This window comes from Rhineura floridana, chromosome 8 (assembly GCF_030035675.1).
Source record: "Rhineura floridana isolate rRhiFlo1 chromosome 8, rRhiFlo1.hap2, whole genome shotgun sequence".
Lineage (NCBI taxonomy): Eukaryota > Metazoa > Chordata > Lepidosauria > Squamata > Rhineuridae > Rhineura > Rhineura floridana.
This window is the reverse complement of record NC_084487.1, coordinates 81,225,239-81,239,943: the sequence shown is the minus strand read 5'-3', so window position 1 is coordinate 81,239,943 and position 14,705 is coordinate 81,225,239. Positions and strand designations below refer to the sequence as shown.

General features: G+C 42.7%; 1 protein-coding gene across 9 annotated transcripts in view; it reads left to right on the top strand.

The window, feature by feature from the left end:
* Positions 1–14,705, top strand: part of TMEM117 (transmembrane protein 117) — a 299,671-nt gene that overhangs the window by 271,546 nt on the left and 13,420 nt on the right. For all 9 annotated transcript variants that reach the window (XM_061639901.1, XM_061639898.1, XM_061639900.1 and 6 more), the window contains one exon: positions 10,566–10,695. In XM_061639901.1, the coding sequence (XP_061495885.1) occupies positions 10,566–10,695 (130 nt within the window). The remainder of the gene's footprint in view (positions 1–10,565; positions 10,696–14,705) is intronic.

Sequence of the window (14,705 nt, the reverse complement as noted above, 5' to 3'; positions counted from 1 at the left end):
AATGATTTGAAATGAATGCTGATAAAGGTTAAAGAGGAAAGCACAAAAGCAGGACTACAGCGGAACGTCAAGAAAACTAAAGTAATGAGAACAGAAGATTTATGTAATGTTAAAGTTGACTAGGACATTGAACTTGTGAAGGATTATCAATACCTTGGCACAGTCATTAACCAAAATGAATAATCAAGAAATCAGAAGAAGGCTAGGACTGGGGAGGGCAGCTATGAGAGAACTGGAAACTAGGTCCTCAAATGCAAAGATGTATCACTGAACACTAAAGTCAGGATCATTCAGACCATGTTATTCCCAATCTCTATGTATGGATGTGAAAACTGGACAGTGAAAAAAGCGGATAAGAGAAAAATCAACTCATTTGAAAAGTGGTGTTGGAGGAGAGATTTGTGCATACCATGGACTGCGAAAAAGACAAATAATTGGGTGTTAGAACAAATTAAACCAGAACTATCATTAGAAGCCAAAATGATAAAACTGAGGTTATCATACTTTGGACATATCATGAGAAGACACGATTCACTAGAAAAGACAATAATGCTGGGAAAAACAGAAGGGAGTACAAAGGAAGGCCATATAAGGGATGGTAGCCACAGACCTGAACTTACAAGATCTGAACAGGGTGGTTCACGATAGATGCTATTGGAGGTTGTTGATTGATAGGGTTGCCATAAGTCATAATAGACTTGCGGGCACATAACAACAACAAAGTCAAAACGAGGCTGAATCAAATGTTGGCTATTAGTGAATTTAAATGAATGTTTCATGTGCATGATTTAAAAAGGATAAATGTGGACTTTTGATGCGGCTGTGCACATTTATTTTTACAATTACAGTAGCTTATGTGCAATCTAGTTTAGAAATTCGGTGTCCAGCAGCTAATGTGATACTAGGCATTGCACAGCATAGTCTCTGACTTAGAGAATAGTCACAAAGCTCAACAAAAGTCTGCATAATTATGCACTGAAATATTCAAGAATACATGATGCTCACATATACTTATTAATCTTTGCTGTTTGAATAGTAATCACATAATGCAAGCTGATGGGTGTGAGTAGCAATATATCAGGTATAAAGCAACAGCTATCAGACCACAGCTCTGCTTCTAATTTGACTTTAAGGAACTTACATTTGTAAGGATTGCAATTTGAAACTCTTAGTGAATCCCAGGGTGATAGTGAGAATAATTTCAGACACAGATATAGAGGTCTTTTTTTAAAAAAAACCCTCAGTAATTCAGATATTGAACAGATTGTAATAAAAGAGAGGACATATTTCTCATTCATTTTTCATTATATACCTGTGTCTTGTGTGATGCATTTCTGTATTAAATTAGGGTTGATTTTTAGATGCTTGTGTGCATGATGTATCTTCATTACCCTACATAGTTTGATTTCTATCCTGGCATTTTAATGACTGTTCTGTGACAGGTGGCTTGCTAATACTAGTATTATGATGTTCCAGTAATGATTCCTTGCAATTTCTTTCCTTTGATGTTCAGAAAAGGATGAAGATGGTGCCTTCTCATATTGTCAAAGATGGTGTTGATCTTATCATACCTGACTTTAGAAAGTTTCCCCTCTTTTAAAAAAAAAATCATTAGGCTGCTATCATACACACACTTCTCTGGGAGTAAGTTCCAGTGGACCCAGTGGAGCTTACGTCTGGGTAGATGTGCTTGGACTCCACTGTTAATTTCTCTTCCCCTTTGGACCAAATCAGCTTAAAGTTCAGTTTTAGAAATATCCTACACAGGACTCTCAAAAACTGTGGATTCCACTAATCTCTCAGCACATTCAAAAATAGAGCGAGAAGAAAATTAGAGAATACATGCAATTCTCTCCCAAAACCTCACTCCTTTTTTATGAAAAAGCTGCAGGTGCTGGGTTGGGAATATGAAGCAGAAAAACACAGGAAGAGGTGGGGAGTGTTAGCCCTTTCCATGCCCACCATCTGTTGCTTTTCAGTGCCAAATTACCCTCCCCGGCTGTTTTTTGGCTCACAAGTGTGTTGCAAGGGCAAATTGTTTTGAATGGTACAATGGGAAAAAAGTAGGTGGTGTAGTGTGGAAGTGATTTGGAGCACACCATCAGTGGATTTTGAAAAGTAAAACACTTCCTCCCCTGTCATGACTCTTCTTCATATCCTCCCTCCCAAAGTTGCTTTTTCTACAAAAAGGTCCATTTAATAAGTTACACAAGCCTATTTGTATATAATGATTAGCACTGAATTCATGCAAGCATTTATCACAGTGAGTTTATACAACTATCTAGCTCTGGAAAATGTCAATGTGAGGCAAATGCTCTCACACTAAGAGAGTAACATATTTGAAGAGGAATTTCAGTGATGTTCCCTGCAAAGTCTGAACAGGAATCCTGAGAGCATCAGATCTGCTATCTGGGATACTTTCCGTCTGCTGCTTGAAACAGAGACCTTTCCAGCTGAAGATCTGCTGAAGCCATTTAGATCTGCTATCTGGGACTTATTAGCAAGGAAGGAGAGTGTCAATGTATACAGCTGATGAAGTGCTTCATCAGATCTGTCATCTGGAGAGAACTCTATTTCAAGCTCAGAGATGAAGCTCTCCCAGCCAGAAGATCTTTTCATGAATACTCATGTATCACATCACCCTCTAAGCTGCCTGTTTATGAGTAGCTCCATTACCTTTCGCAGAGGGAAAACTTCTTACAACTAACAGACACTTTGCATGCAATGAGTATCATGTAGATATGTTCATTCTCAAATGTGAACATAATTTGTTTTCCCACCTGTGATTTTTGTTACCATGCAGTTATCCATAGATCTGTGTCTGTCCTTTGAATACCCTCTGTGGCAGGATTTACGGTAGACATCAAATACATCTGTGTCCATTATCATCTGCTCTATACCTATGGTGGCATTTGTATCTGCATGTGATCTTGGTTCTCCAGGCTGGGGATGAACATATCTGTCTGTTTCGGTTTCTCTGTTTTTTATTTTTCTCCCAATCTTAGGTTCACATCTCCACATTTCCAATCCATCTGTGATTTTAAAAAAAAGTCATACTGAAAATTTTCAGCATTTTAGTGCAAATTTGTTCTTTTATATACAATTTTGTATGTAATTTTGCCCATTGTGCACATTTTTGCATAGCTGTTTTCCCTACTGTAATGCATTTTGTATGTTATTGCCACTATTATATGCATCTTTGTACATCTTATTGCAAAATTTCAAGAAGGGTGAATTTTTAAGGGTACCTTTATTTTGGTTTGTGTGAGAATTAGGTAGGTTCATTTTTAAATGCAAACTGCATCAAATTTCTTTCCCATCCCTGCTCTAAGCCTTTTTCCCCTTCAGAATATAATGCCTCACTAATATTGGCCTGGCACTTGTTGTTTGGCTGCAGAGAAGATAATGTACAACATTTTGTGCCATGTTGCTTTTGTGATCCAAAAAAAATGTGCACAAAGAGTGATGAAACTGACAAGACTTACCTCTGCGGGGAATAAGAAGCCTCTTTCCCTGACAAAAAGTTGACAGTTTTACTTCTATTAGCTGAGGGTTGAAAGTCTCACCAGTTTCATTTCCCTGCTCTTTGAACATAATTATCGGGAGGTTAACAAAGATATTCATTTAATTTTATTTATTTAAAAAGCTTATATCCCGCTAATTTGGAGGACTGGTGAAGTGCCGGATGACTGGAGGAGAGCTAATGTTGTCCCTATCTTCAAAAAGGGCAAAAAGGAGGAACTAGGGAACTACAGACCAGTCAGCCTAACATCAATCCCTGGAAAAACTCTGGAGCAGATTATAAAGCAATCAATCTGTAAGCACCTTGAAAACAATGCAGTGACTACTAGGAGCCAACATGGATTTATGAAGAACAAATCCTGCCAAACTAAACTCATCACATTTTTTGATCAGGTGACCTTCCTTGTAGACTGTGGGAATGCTGTGGACATAATATATCTCGACTTCAGCAAAGCTTTTAACAAAGGGCCCCATGATATTCTGATTAACAAGCTAGCTAAATGTGGGCTGGATGGAACAACTATCAGGTGGATCCACAGTTGGCTCCAGAATCATACTCAAAGAGTGCTTATCAATGGTTCCTTCTCAAACTGGGGGGAAGTAATGAGTGGGGTACCACAGGGCTCAGTCCTGGGCCCAGTGCTCTTCAACATTTTTATTAACGACTTGGATGAGGAGGTACAGAGCATGCTTATCAAATTTGCAGATGATACAAAATTGGGGGGGCACAGCTAATACCGTGGAAGACAGAAACAAAATTCTGGAGCATTGGGCTGAAAACAACAGAATGAAATTCAACAGAGATCAATGCAAAGTTCTACACTTAGGATAAAGTTCTACACTTAGAATCATAGAATCATAGAATCATAGAGTTGGAAGGGGTCTTGCAGGCCATCAAGTCCAACCCCCTGCTCACAGCAGGAAATCCACAGCTAGAGCATCTCCCGCAGATAGCTGTCCAGCCTCTGCTTGAAGACATCCAGCGAAGGGGATCCCACCACCTCCCTAGGCAGTCAGTTCCATTGCCGAACTGCTCTTACTGTCAAGAAGTTCCTTCTAATGTCCAAGGATAAAGAAACCCGTTTAGATTACTGTAACGTGCTCTACGTGGGGCTGCCTCTGAAGACTGCTTGGAAACTTCAGTTGGTACAACGTGCTGCAGCCAGAATGTTAACTGGGGCTGATTACAGAGACCTTACAACTCCCCTGTTAAAAAAGCTCCACTGGCTGCCAGTTTGTTTCCGGACACAATTCAAAGTGCTGGTGCTGACCTATAAAGCCCTATACGGCTTGGGTCCAGGCTATTTGTCAGATCACATCGCCCTCTATGTGCCTGCCCGGACCCTGAGATCTTCAGGAGAGGCCCTTCTTTCAATACCTACATCCGCACAAGTACAACTAGTGGGAATACGAGATAGGGCCTTCTCAGTGGTGGCCCCTAGGCTTTGGAATTCCCTCCCTAGGGAGATAAGAATGACCCCTTCCCTGAAGTCCTTTCACCGACAGTTAAAAATGTTCTTATTTCAGCAAGCCTTTGATTCCGAAGGCGGCCAAGGATAGGCCCAAAAGGATGTTATATTGTTCTTGCCAGTTTATTTTTTTAATTATTCTGATTTTATGATTATGTTTTTTAATTATTAGAAACAGTTTAATGCTATTTTAAACTAGAGTTCATTTTTAAATTATATTTGTTTATACTTATTCATTTATATATTATATGCTTTTATTTTTGATAGGTTTTTAATTGTATGTGTCTTTTGTCTGGAAGCTGCCGTGAGTTGCAATTTGGAAAAACAGCAGGGTATAAATAAAGTTAATAAATAAAATATAAATAAATAATAAATGCACAGTTATAAGAGCCATACGGCAGTAGAACCAATTACCTAGAGAGGTAGTCGACTCTCTGACACTGGAGGCATTCAAGAGGCAGCTGGATAGCCATCTGTCAGGAATGCTTCAATTTGGATTCCTGCATTGAGCAGGGGGTTGGACTTGATGACCTTATAGGCCCCTTCCATCTCTACTATTCTATGATTCTATGAATTTTCACCAAGTGAACTCAAAGTTGGTCCGCTCCCGGAGGCTTATGGATCCTGAAGCTTTCCAGAGGGCTCTGGGAGTTTTTCCGGCTGATAGCACTGGTGCTCCTGTCGAGGCCATGGTTGATCTGTGGAATACGGAGATGACCCAGGCCATCGACATGATCGCTCCCACGCGCCCCCTTCAGTGCCGAACTCATACAGCACCGTGGTATACCCCGGAGCTGAGAGTGATGAAGCAAGAGAGAAGGAGGCTAGAGTGCAGGTGGAGGCGAACTCCTGACGGATGTAATCATTCCTTGGTAAGTGCTTCCACTAAGTTGTACATAAAAGCGGTTAGGGCGGCAAAAAAGTCTTATTTTGCTACCACCATTAGATCATCCCTTTGCCGCCCAGCGGAGCTTTTTAGGGTGGTACGAGGGCTTCTACATTCTGGCTCTCATGATACTAAGGAAACATCGGAAGCCCGCTGCAACAAACTTGCGGAGCACTTCCAGGATAAGATTGCATGCATCCGTCGGGACTTAGACTCTGATGTTATGACAGATGAATCCATTGAAGTGTCCAGAGCGCGGTCTTGTCCTTTATTATTGGATGAATTTCAGTTGGTGCAGCTCGAGGAAGTGGACAAGGTGCTTGGAATGGTGCGGGCGACCACGTCTGCTCTGGACCCTTGCCCATCTTGGCTAGTGAAGACTAGCAGGGCTGTAACCGCCGGCTGGGCCAGGGAGGTAATAAATGCCTCCTTGAGAGAGGGAGTAGTCCCTGGTAGTCTCAAGGAGGCAATAATAAGACCTCTTTTAAAGAAACCTTCTCTGGACCCAGATGTTTTGAACAACTACAGACCGGTGGCGAATGTCCCTTTTTTGGGCAAGGTTCTGGAGCGGGTGGTTGCCGGCCAGCTCCAGGCACTCTTGGATGAAACCGATTATCTGGATCCATTTCAATCCGGTTTTAGGTCCGGTTTTGGCACTGAAACAGCCTTGGTCGCCCTGTATGATGACCTTTGTCGGGAGAGGGACAGGGGGAGTGTGACTCTGTTGATTCTCCTTGATCTCTCAGCGGCGTTTGATACCATCAACCATGGTATCCTTCTGGGGAGGCTCGCGGAGTTGGGAGTTGGGGGCACTGCTTGGCAGTGGCTCTGCTCCTACTTAGCGGATCGTCGCCAGAAGGTAGTGCTTGGGGAACATTGCTCGACACCCTGGACTCTCCATTGTGGAGTCCCTCAGGGGTCGGTTTTGTCCCCCATGCTTTTCAACATCTACATGCAGCCTCTGGGTGCGGTCATCAGGAGTTTTGGAGTGCGTTGCCATCAGTACGCTGATGACACGCAGCTCTACTTCTCCTTTTCACCTTCCACAGGTGAGACTGTTGATGTGCTGAACTGTTGCCTGACCGCGATAATGGACTGGATGAGAGCTAATAAACTGAAACTCAATCCAGACAAGACTGAGACACTGTTGGTGAGCTCTTTCCCTGCTCAGATGGTGGATGCTTATCCTGTTCTAGATGGGGTTACACTCCCCTTGAAGGAACAGGTTCGTAGTTTGGGGGTCCTTTTTGACCCTTCCTTGTCGCTCGAGGCTCAAGTGGCCTCGGTGGCACGGAACGCGTTTTACCACCTGCGCTTAGTAGCCCAACTACGCCCCTATCTGGACAGTGATGACCTCGCCTCGGTTGTTCACGCTCTGGTAACTTCTAGACTGGATTACTGTAATGCGCTCTACGTAGGGCTGCCCTTGAAGACTGTTTGGAAACTTCAGCTAGTGCAAAATGCGGCAGCCAGGCTGTTGACGAGGACCAATCCATCTGTGCATATAACACCTGTCCTGGCTCGCTTGCACTGGCTACCTATTTGTTTCCGAGCTAGATTCAAGGTGCTGGTGTTGACCTATAAAGCCTTACACGGTGTGGGACCGCAATACCTTGTGGAACGCCTCTTCCGCTATGAACCTACCCGTTCACTTCGTTCAGTATCTAAGGCCCTCCTCCGGGTACCAACTCACCAGGATGCCCGGAGGACTGTTACTAGATCTAGGGCCTTTTCTGTGGTGGCCCCCAAATTATGGAACAGCTTACCGGAGGAAATACGCCTGGCGCCTACGGTTCTTTCTTTTAGGCGCCAGGTTAAGACCTGGCTATACTCCCAGGCATTTTAATGTTTAATGCTTTATGTTTAATGTTTTTAGTTTAATGTGTTCCTTTGTTACTGATTTTATTCTATATTGTATTTTAATCTCGTTTTGTACACCGCCCAGAGAGCTATTAGCTATGGGCGGTCTAGAAATGAAAATAAATAAATAAATAAATAAATAAAATAAAGTGGTCACAGTGTAAACACAGTGCAAAAAGGGGGAAGGGGATCAAATGACCATATAAAATAAGCATATAACAGAGGCAGCCAATAAGCATATAACAGGGGCAGCCAATGTGGTGCCCTCCAGATGTTTTGGACTACAGCTCCCATCATTCCTGACAATTGGTTGTGCTGGCTGGGGCTGATGGGAGTTATAGTCCACAACATCAGGAGGGTGCCACACTGGCTGCCCCTGCATATAAAACAATGTATCAAACAACCAGCATAAGAATACTATATAAGGATGGAGTACAACATTAAACATGTAATGCTACGCATTATTAATCCAGGATGTGAAGGAGTCTATGTGTATGCAACTGAAACCACTGCAGCAGAGTCTATGGAGAATCCTCTTCACTGTAGGCATTGAGTGCATGAGAAACACTTTGCCACTTTCATCTATACATTGCAAAGACTCTATTGTGCGCTCTGTTGCAGAGATAAGTGGACTGTCTTGTCCGTTCCATCCCCTCTCCTTTGAAGCTGTTGAGCACCATCCTTGAGGTTAAGGAAAAGGTAGCATAACCTGACACTGCTAATCCTCACCCTACCCCACCAACGTTTATGTGTAAGAATGTGAATCTCTATCCTATTTATTTATTCATTGTTCTTTTGGAGTATGAGAAGATAAATGAAGTATTTAAAGTGAGGGAAAAACAGAGGTTTTCCCCCCAATGATTTGTGTAGCACAACCACTAAAGCAGCTTTCCATAAAACTATCACAACGTGATAGGGTGGCTGCAGCATTTCAGTTGCTGATGCTGCCATTCTGCTAGCAAAAGGCTCAGAAGGATGTTACATAAACAACCAACCTCAAGGGACGTCGGTATGACAGGCAGGAAGAAGGAACTGATCAAAACCAATGACAATCTACAGGAAATGAAGATGGGAAAGTATGGCACAATCCTTTGGGAAGGCAAATGGAATGGAAGACATTATAAATGCACAAGAACATCTGATTCACTGACCATGATGTAGGCAATTATTTATTAAGCCTCATACTCCTGAATTTTACAAAGTATTCCCAGGATGCATTCTAGCATCTGGGCAACGAGGACACACACACGTAAGGTTTCTATTGCTGTGTTTCTGTGGAAGTTGGGGCTATCAATGCCTCTTAGCCATATTAAGAAGAAATGGAAAGATAGGCTGAAACCTACAAATCCAGGAGCAAAGTCAAACTTAATCATATCCCCAAACTGTACAGCATGTCTGATCTTTCAAGGGTTCTGCAGTCCCTTGCAGAGTAACACCTCAAGGATTGGCTCTCCCCACATGTACCAACCTGGACCCTGTGTTCATCATCTGAGGCCCCTCTCCATACAACCCTTCCAAGGGAGGTGCAGAGGGTGACAGTATGAGAACCGGCCTTTTCAATGGTGGCTTCCTGGTTGTGGAATGTGGCTCCCCTGAAAGGCTGCTGGACAATAACTCTCAGTGTCTCTGATCATCAGCTGTGCTGGCTGGGGATGATGGGAGTTGGAGTCCAATAACATCTGGAGGACCACAGTTCCTCACCCCTGACCTAGGATGCAAAATGCAAAATTGCATCAATGTTATTGTCATGGAAGGCAATACTACAAAGAGACTAATCAGATGCCTAGGGGTGTGATCTCAGAATCACAATCTCTCTGTACCAACAATGAACCTCTTTTGCCTTTGGCAGCAGCTCCGCTTGTGCGTCAATTCTGCAGCCAGGTGCTTACTTGCTAAATTATCTATCCATGATCTGACAGTTTAATTACGGCAGCAAAAACTATTACTGGAAATGAAAAGAATCAATTTCTGATTATAGTTTGTAAGGAAGATCATCAGGGGCCCAATTTATTTTATTTTATTTTTCCTTATAACAGTTGAAGAAATTTGCCCATGTTAATTCTGTACTGTCAGCTGCTGCTAAAGGTTTGAATGATAATAACCTGAGATGCACACAGAGGTACTCTCAGGTCACTGGCCAAAGGAGAATATTCCTCATAGGCAGGTTGCATGAAGATATAAATAGCTTGTGCTGGGTGAATTTAAAGCAAATTAATTTTCTTACAAGAATTGAATTGGGGCCTTTTAGATTTCCCTTGGGTGGTGCTGGTATTTGGGTATTCAGTAGATATCATATGTGATTATGCTTTCCTACCATAAGGTTTTTAGATCAGATGGTAGAATTGAGGGGCAGGAAAGAAAATGATCCTATGATAAATTAACTTGAAAACATTCATGGAAGGAAAATTTCCTGCCCCCTTGTTCCCTCTGCTCTCCCCATAAAAGCCTCTCTGGAGGGCTGGAGGATCTAGTGGTGCTGAGGACTAGATCTTGGGGCTGAAGTCCAGGGCACTGCACCCCAGGGCCCCCTGGCTAGCATACTTGTGGGTGACACACTTCCCAGGCAGGAATCTTCATTGACATTTTCTAACTGATATGAGAACAACAGCAGTATTTCTAAAGGAGATCAGGCAACATACATTTCAATGGGAATCCAAGCACAATGATGGTTTGCATAAATCATCCCATAACTGGAAATGTAATTTGTGAATTGACTTTGAGAGGTATTTTTTTATCCACACCTCATGAAGAGGAAGTAAAGTATAAATATTTTAAGTACATATTTTAGGGGACAAATATTTATGTGGATTTTTCTTTTCTTTCACCAGGACTGGGAGTTTCCACATTTTATGGGTGATGTTGATGTCAATCTTCCTGGCTTGCCTGCTGCACACTTTCAGTTTAGATTGCCTTACTTCAAAAAGATTTTTAAGGAAGAATATCACATACATATAACAGGTATGTAGCATTCTTTGGTTTCCTTGGTTTTAAGGTGGGGTGGAGGAATGCAGTCCTCCAGGGGCAGTGATTCTGAAGTGGTATAGTCCAGAATTCAATCTTATTCTGCATCACTTGAGCTGGTCTTCACAAACAGCAGAAGATGTGTAAAAACTCTCCCTGGACTATACCACTTCAGATTGCAGATGCTAAGGGTGAGGGTCCATAAAAGCAATACTCACTGGAAAATGGTATGATAGACAGGCAAGTAGGCTAGAATCTTTCTCTTGTGTGTCTAATTTTATATGTGCATGATACTGGTGTGAGTAGGGGTGGAGGAGAGAATTCAGTCATGCAACTCCACACCTGCAGCTTGAATGGTACATCCCAGGAACAGTTTCACTATACCATCTGCTGTTTTGTGCAGATCAGCCCTTTCAAAACAGCTCCATAATATCACTGCAGATACATTCGGCTTCCATATGTCTAGTGTCTGTATCTCCTGCCAGACTCCCTTTGGTTCTCCTTTTGGCGAGGCTGCTGGAAACTTACAGTAACTCTTTAACTCGAAGCAGAACACAAGATGCAGATGTTTCTGGAACTCCAAAGGGGTGAGGTGTGAGATTTCCTGTTAGCAAGTTTGAAAAACAGTCCCTAATGTTAAGGGCAATCTGAATTTTCAAATGGTTCTGCCTTAGGATTGAAAAATGGCATTTGGGAGGTCAAATGAGACATGATATTCATTAATGCAATTAGCTTGCACTTTTTCGTTAGGAAAAAAGCACCTGTGAGGAAGCCTGAGAAGTCTCAGGACCCTGGCACCCATGGGAGCTTGCAGTGAAATGCAATTTATTTATTAATTTATTAGTGGTATTTATAGTCCACCCTTCACCAAAGGGTTCCAGTGTGCATTACAAACATGCAACCATTAAAATAAGTACACTCTACAATTAAAATCATAAGATAAAACCAACCCCACAAAACAGCCAAGCAGCACAGAACAGCAGTGCCCGTCAATACACAGCAGTGTAGGAGGAGCAAAGATACTTAAAGAGTAAAGAGTACAAGTGTGCATCTTGACAAATGGTTGTGTAGCTTACAGTGATGATGCAAGACATACCTCAGAGGGGATGCCATTCCATCACAGGCCCTCTCATTAGCCACTGCCCTTGTACCACAGAGGATGGCAGCACTACCAGCAGGCCTCCCTTGCTGAACTTAACACCCCTGCAGATTGATGTGGCAGGAGGGGCTCCTTCAGATATTGGGGGGCCAAGTCCATTAAGGGCTTTATATTAACACCATTAATATAAACCTGAACAACTGAAATTGTGCTTAGTAGCAAATTGGTAACCAGTGCAGATCATTCAAGACCAGTGGAATACATATCTGATTTCAGAGAGGGTTTTTGTTGTGTTTTGTTTTGTTGCAGGACTTGTCCTTGTTCTATAAGAAATGAAATAAAACATAGAAATGGATGGCCAGCAACAAATGAAAAACTTTTCATTTCATTTATCGCATTCATTTCTCATAAGGAGGGATCTCTGAAACTAACAGGAGACATTCTATTGCATTGTTCAGAAATTGATACATATAGTTTCTTCTTCAGAATGCTCTGTAGTAGGAGTGTGCACCAACCACAAGATTTGAATCTTGATTTGGTGCTTTGGAAAGCAGCCCATTTTATTCCAAAGTGTTATGGAGGCTACACAATTCAGCTCAGGGTCCAAATCCACTTTGGGGGAAAATGAAGCTTCTTTTTATTCCTTTTGCTGTTGTGGGGAAGCAAAAAAAAACAGGTGATAGTTTTTCTTCTTTTTGACAGACATTGATTAAATGTGCAGGCAGAGTCAAATGTGCCCCTCCAGAGTGAAGTAATACTTCTTAATTTCAAAAGGCTCCAGAAGTTTTTGTCCTGGGCAACTTTAAAAGTTGATTTTTTTTAAAAAAAAAGGTGAAACATCTATAGCTTCTTTATTTTTTTGGCAGAACTGGATGCAGGCATAGTTGATGCTTCTGAGGGGATGAATTCTGCCAAATTTTGGAACAATAAATGATATGGTTTTCCCACAAGGGGAGCCTTTACAGTTCTGGGATGGGTAAAAAAGGAATTACTTAACCCCCCTCCAGGTTTTGTGGGCAGTTGATAATAAAACTACAGATGTGACATAGGTACCTCTTGGTAAGATACCTGCTGAGTTACCAATAAATAGGCCCAGGGCTTTTCCTGCTAGGCACTTTTAAGTCTGATTGTGGGGAATAGTAGAAGAGCTGCTAATTTTGCATGCAGTGCGTTCCCGCCCTTACCAACCGCCCTCCCAGCATGCAGTGCGTTCCCGCCCTTACCAACGGCCCTCGTCGTGCCTCCCAGCCGATCCCAGCTGCTCCTGAGAGAGGAGCCTGTGCTGAAGAGCCTGTGCTGCTGCTGCACTGCCATGCCTCTCAGCTGATCGCGTTCGCAATCGCACCTCTTTCAACCCCCCCAGCACTGAAAGAACAGGCCTCAAACCAGCTCATCCAGTGTCGCGTGAGGCCGAAGGGGGGGGAGAGAAAAACTGTGCTTTGTGTGTGAAAGACTGTTGCGCAAAATGCCGGTATAACAGGTACTGCAGTCTGAAAGGGATTTTTTAAATATGGAACGAAGCGCTATCTTTTTAATCCAGAAAACTAGCGCTATTAGCCCCATGTGTGAAAGCACCCAATGTCATGCTGTTCAAGATGGAAAACTCCAAAGCTCTAGGGCAGCAAAAGACAGGCTGGATCTCCATTGTAAACAGTGCAGAAACAAAACAAAACATATGGGGAAATGAAATGGATGGGGCTGCAAGAAATGAATCAAAATTATTAATTTTTTTCAAACCCATATTCCTAATTTTCACTGTTGAAAAAGGAAAGAATGCATATTTCAAGTTGTTCCAATGAATAGTCCTCACACATTGACCATAAGGTGAAAGGCGCCTTATAACTGTTCATAACAAATAAATACACTGAGGGAGTGCGGTCGAGCTTCCCATTCGCCACCTCTGTGCTGATGCCAGTCACCATTCATTCTACCTCAGTGAGAATGGACCATATTGCATAGGGTTCTATGCTGGTAAATGCACCAGACTCTAGCCATAATTCTTTCTCCAAAGGACTACTGGTTCCCATCCTTGCATTAAAATCTCCACATATGAGAAAATAATCAGGATAGTTGACTAGAAGGTTCTCTACAAAGGTTTCTAAGCTTAGTCTAAAGCCCTGTGGCTTCTTTGTTTGAGCAAGGGGAAAAATATACATTTATGCAAATCAGGGGATGCATCTTTGATCCCCTAAAGGTCAAAGCTTGACATATACTAGGTGATGGAATATGCACCCTCAAAATCCGCACGTCCATACTCGTTGAAATTAAAACAGCTAAACCCCCTTTGCCGCGGCCGTGACTAGCAAGTTTCACTGCCGGCTGATCCCAGACCCTAAAACCCTGCAGATCCTGGGGTTCCCTCCCGGTACACCCGCAGCACACCTCAGAGCTGAGCTCGGCCTCCCCACCCTTGCGGCCAGAATAGACCTAGCCTATTTTAAATACTGGCGTAGATTATATCGAAAACCAGTTTGCTCTCTTGTTAAACTTTGCTGGTTAGAGCAACTAGCTAAGGATGGATGGGCTACCTTTAATCCGGACCTGTTGGCCCAGTATAACATCTCACAGAATGAGCTCTTGAATCTCAATTTGCATGCTCTTAGCCGCAGGGTTTTTGACCGTGCGGCGGGTCGTGACCGAGTGTCAATACTAGTAGCTCCCTTTTCAACATGGTTCCCCCATCTCAACATCTCCCATACAAGACCAAGATATTTTGAGAGCCTTATTCATCCTTCCCTCTGCAGAGCATTTTCTGAGCTCAGATTCCAACTGATGCCTTCGGCCTATTTGGAAGGGAGATATCAGGGGATACCCCCCGAGGATTGGAAATGCGTTGCCGGTTGCAATGTCATAGAGGATATTGTCCACTACTTGCTATTCTGTCCTTTATATGATGACCCCAGGCAAA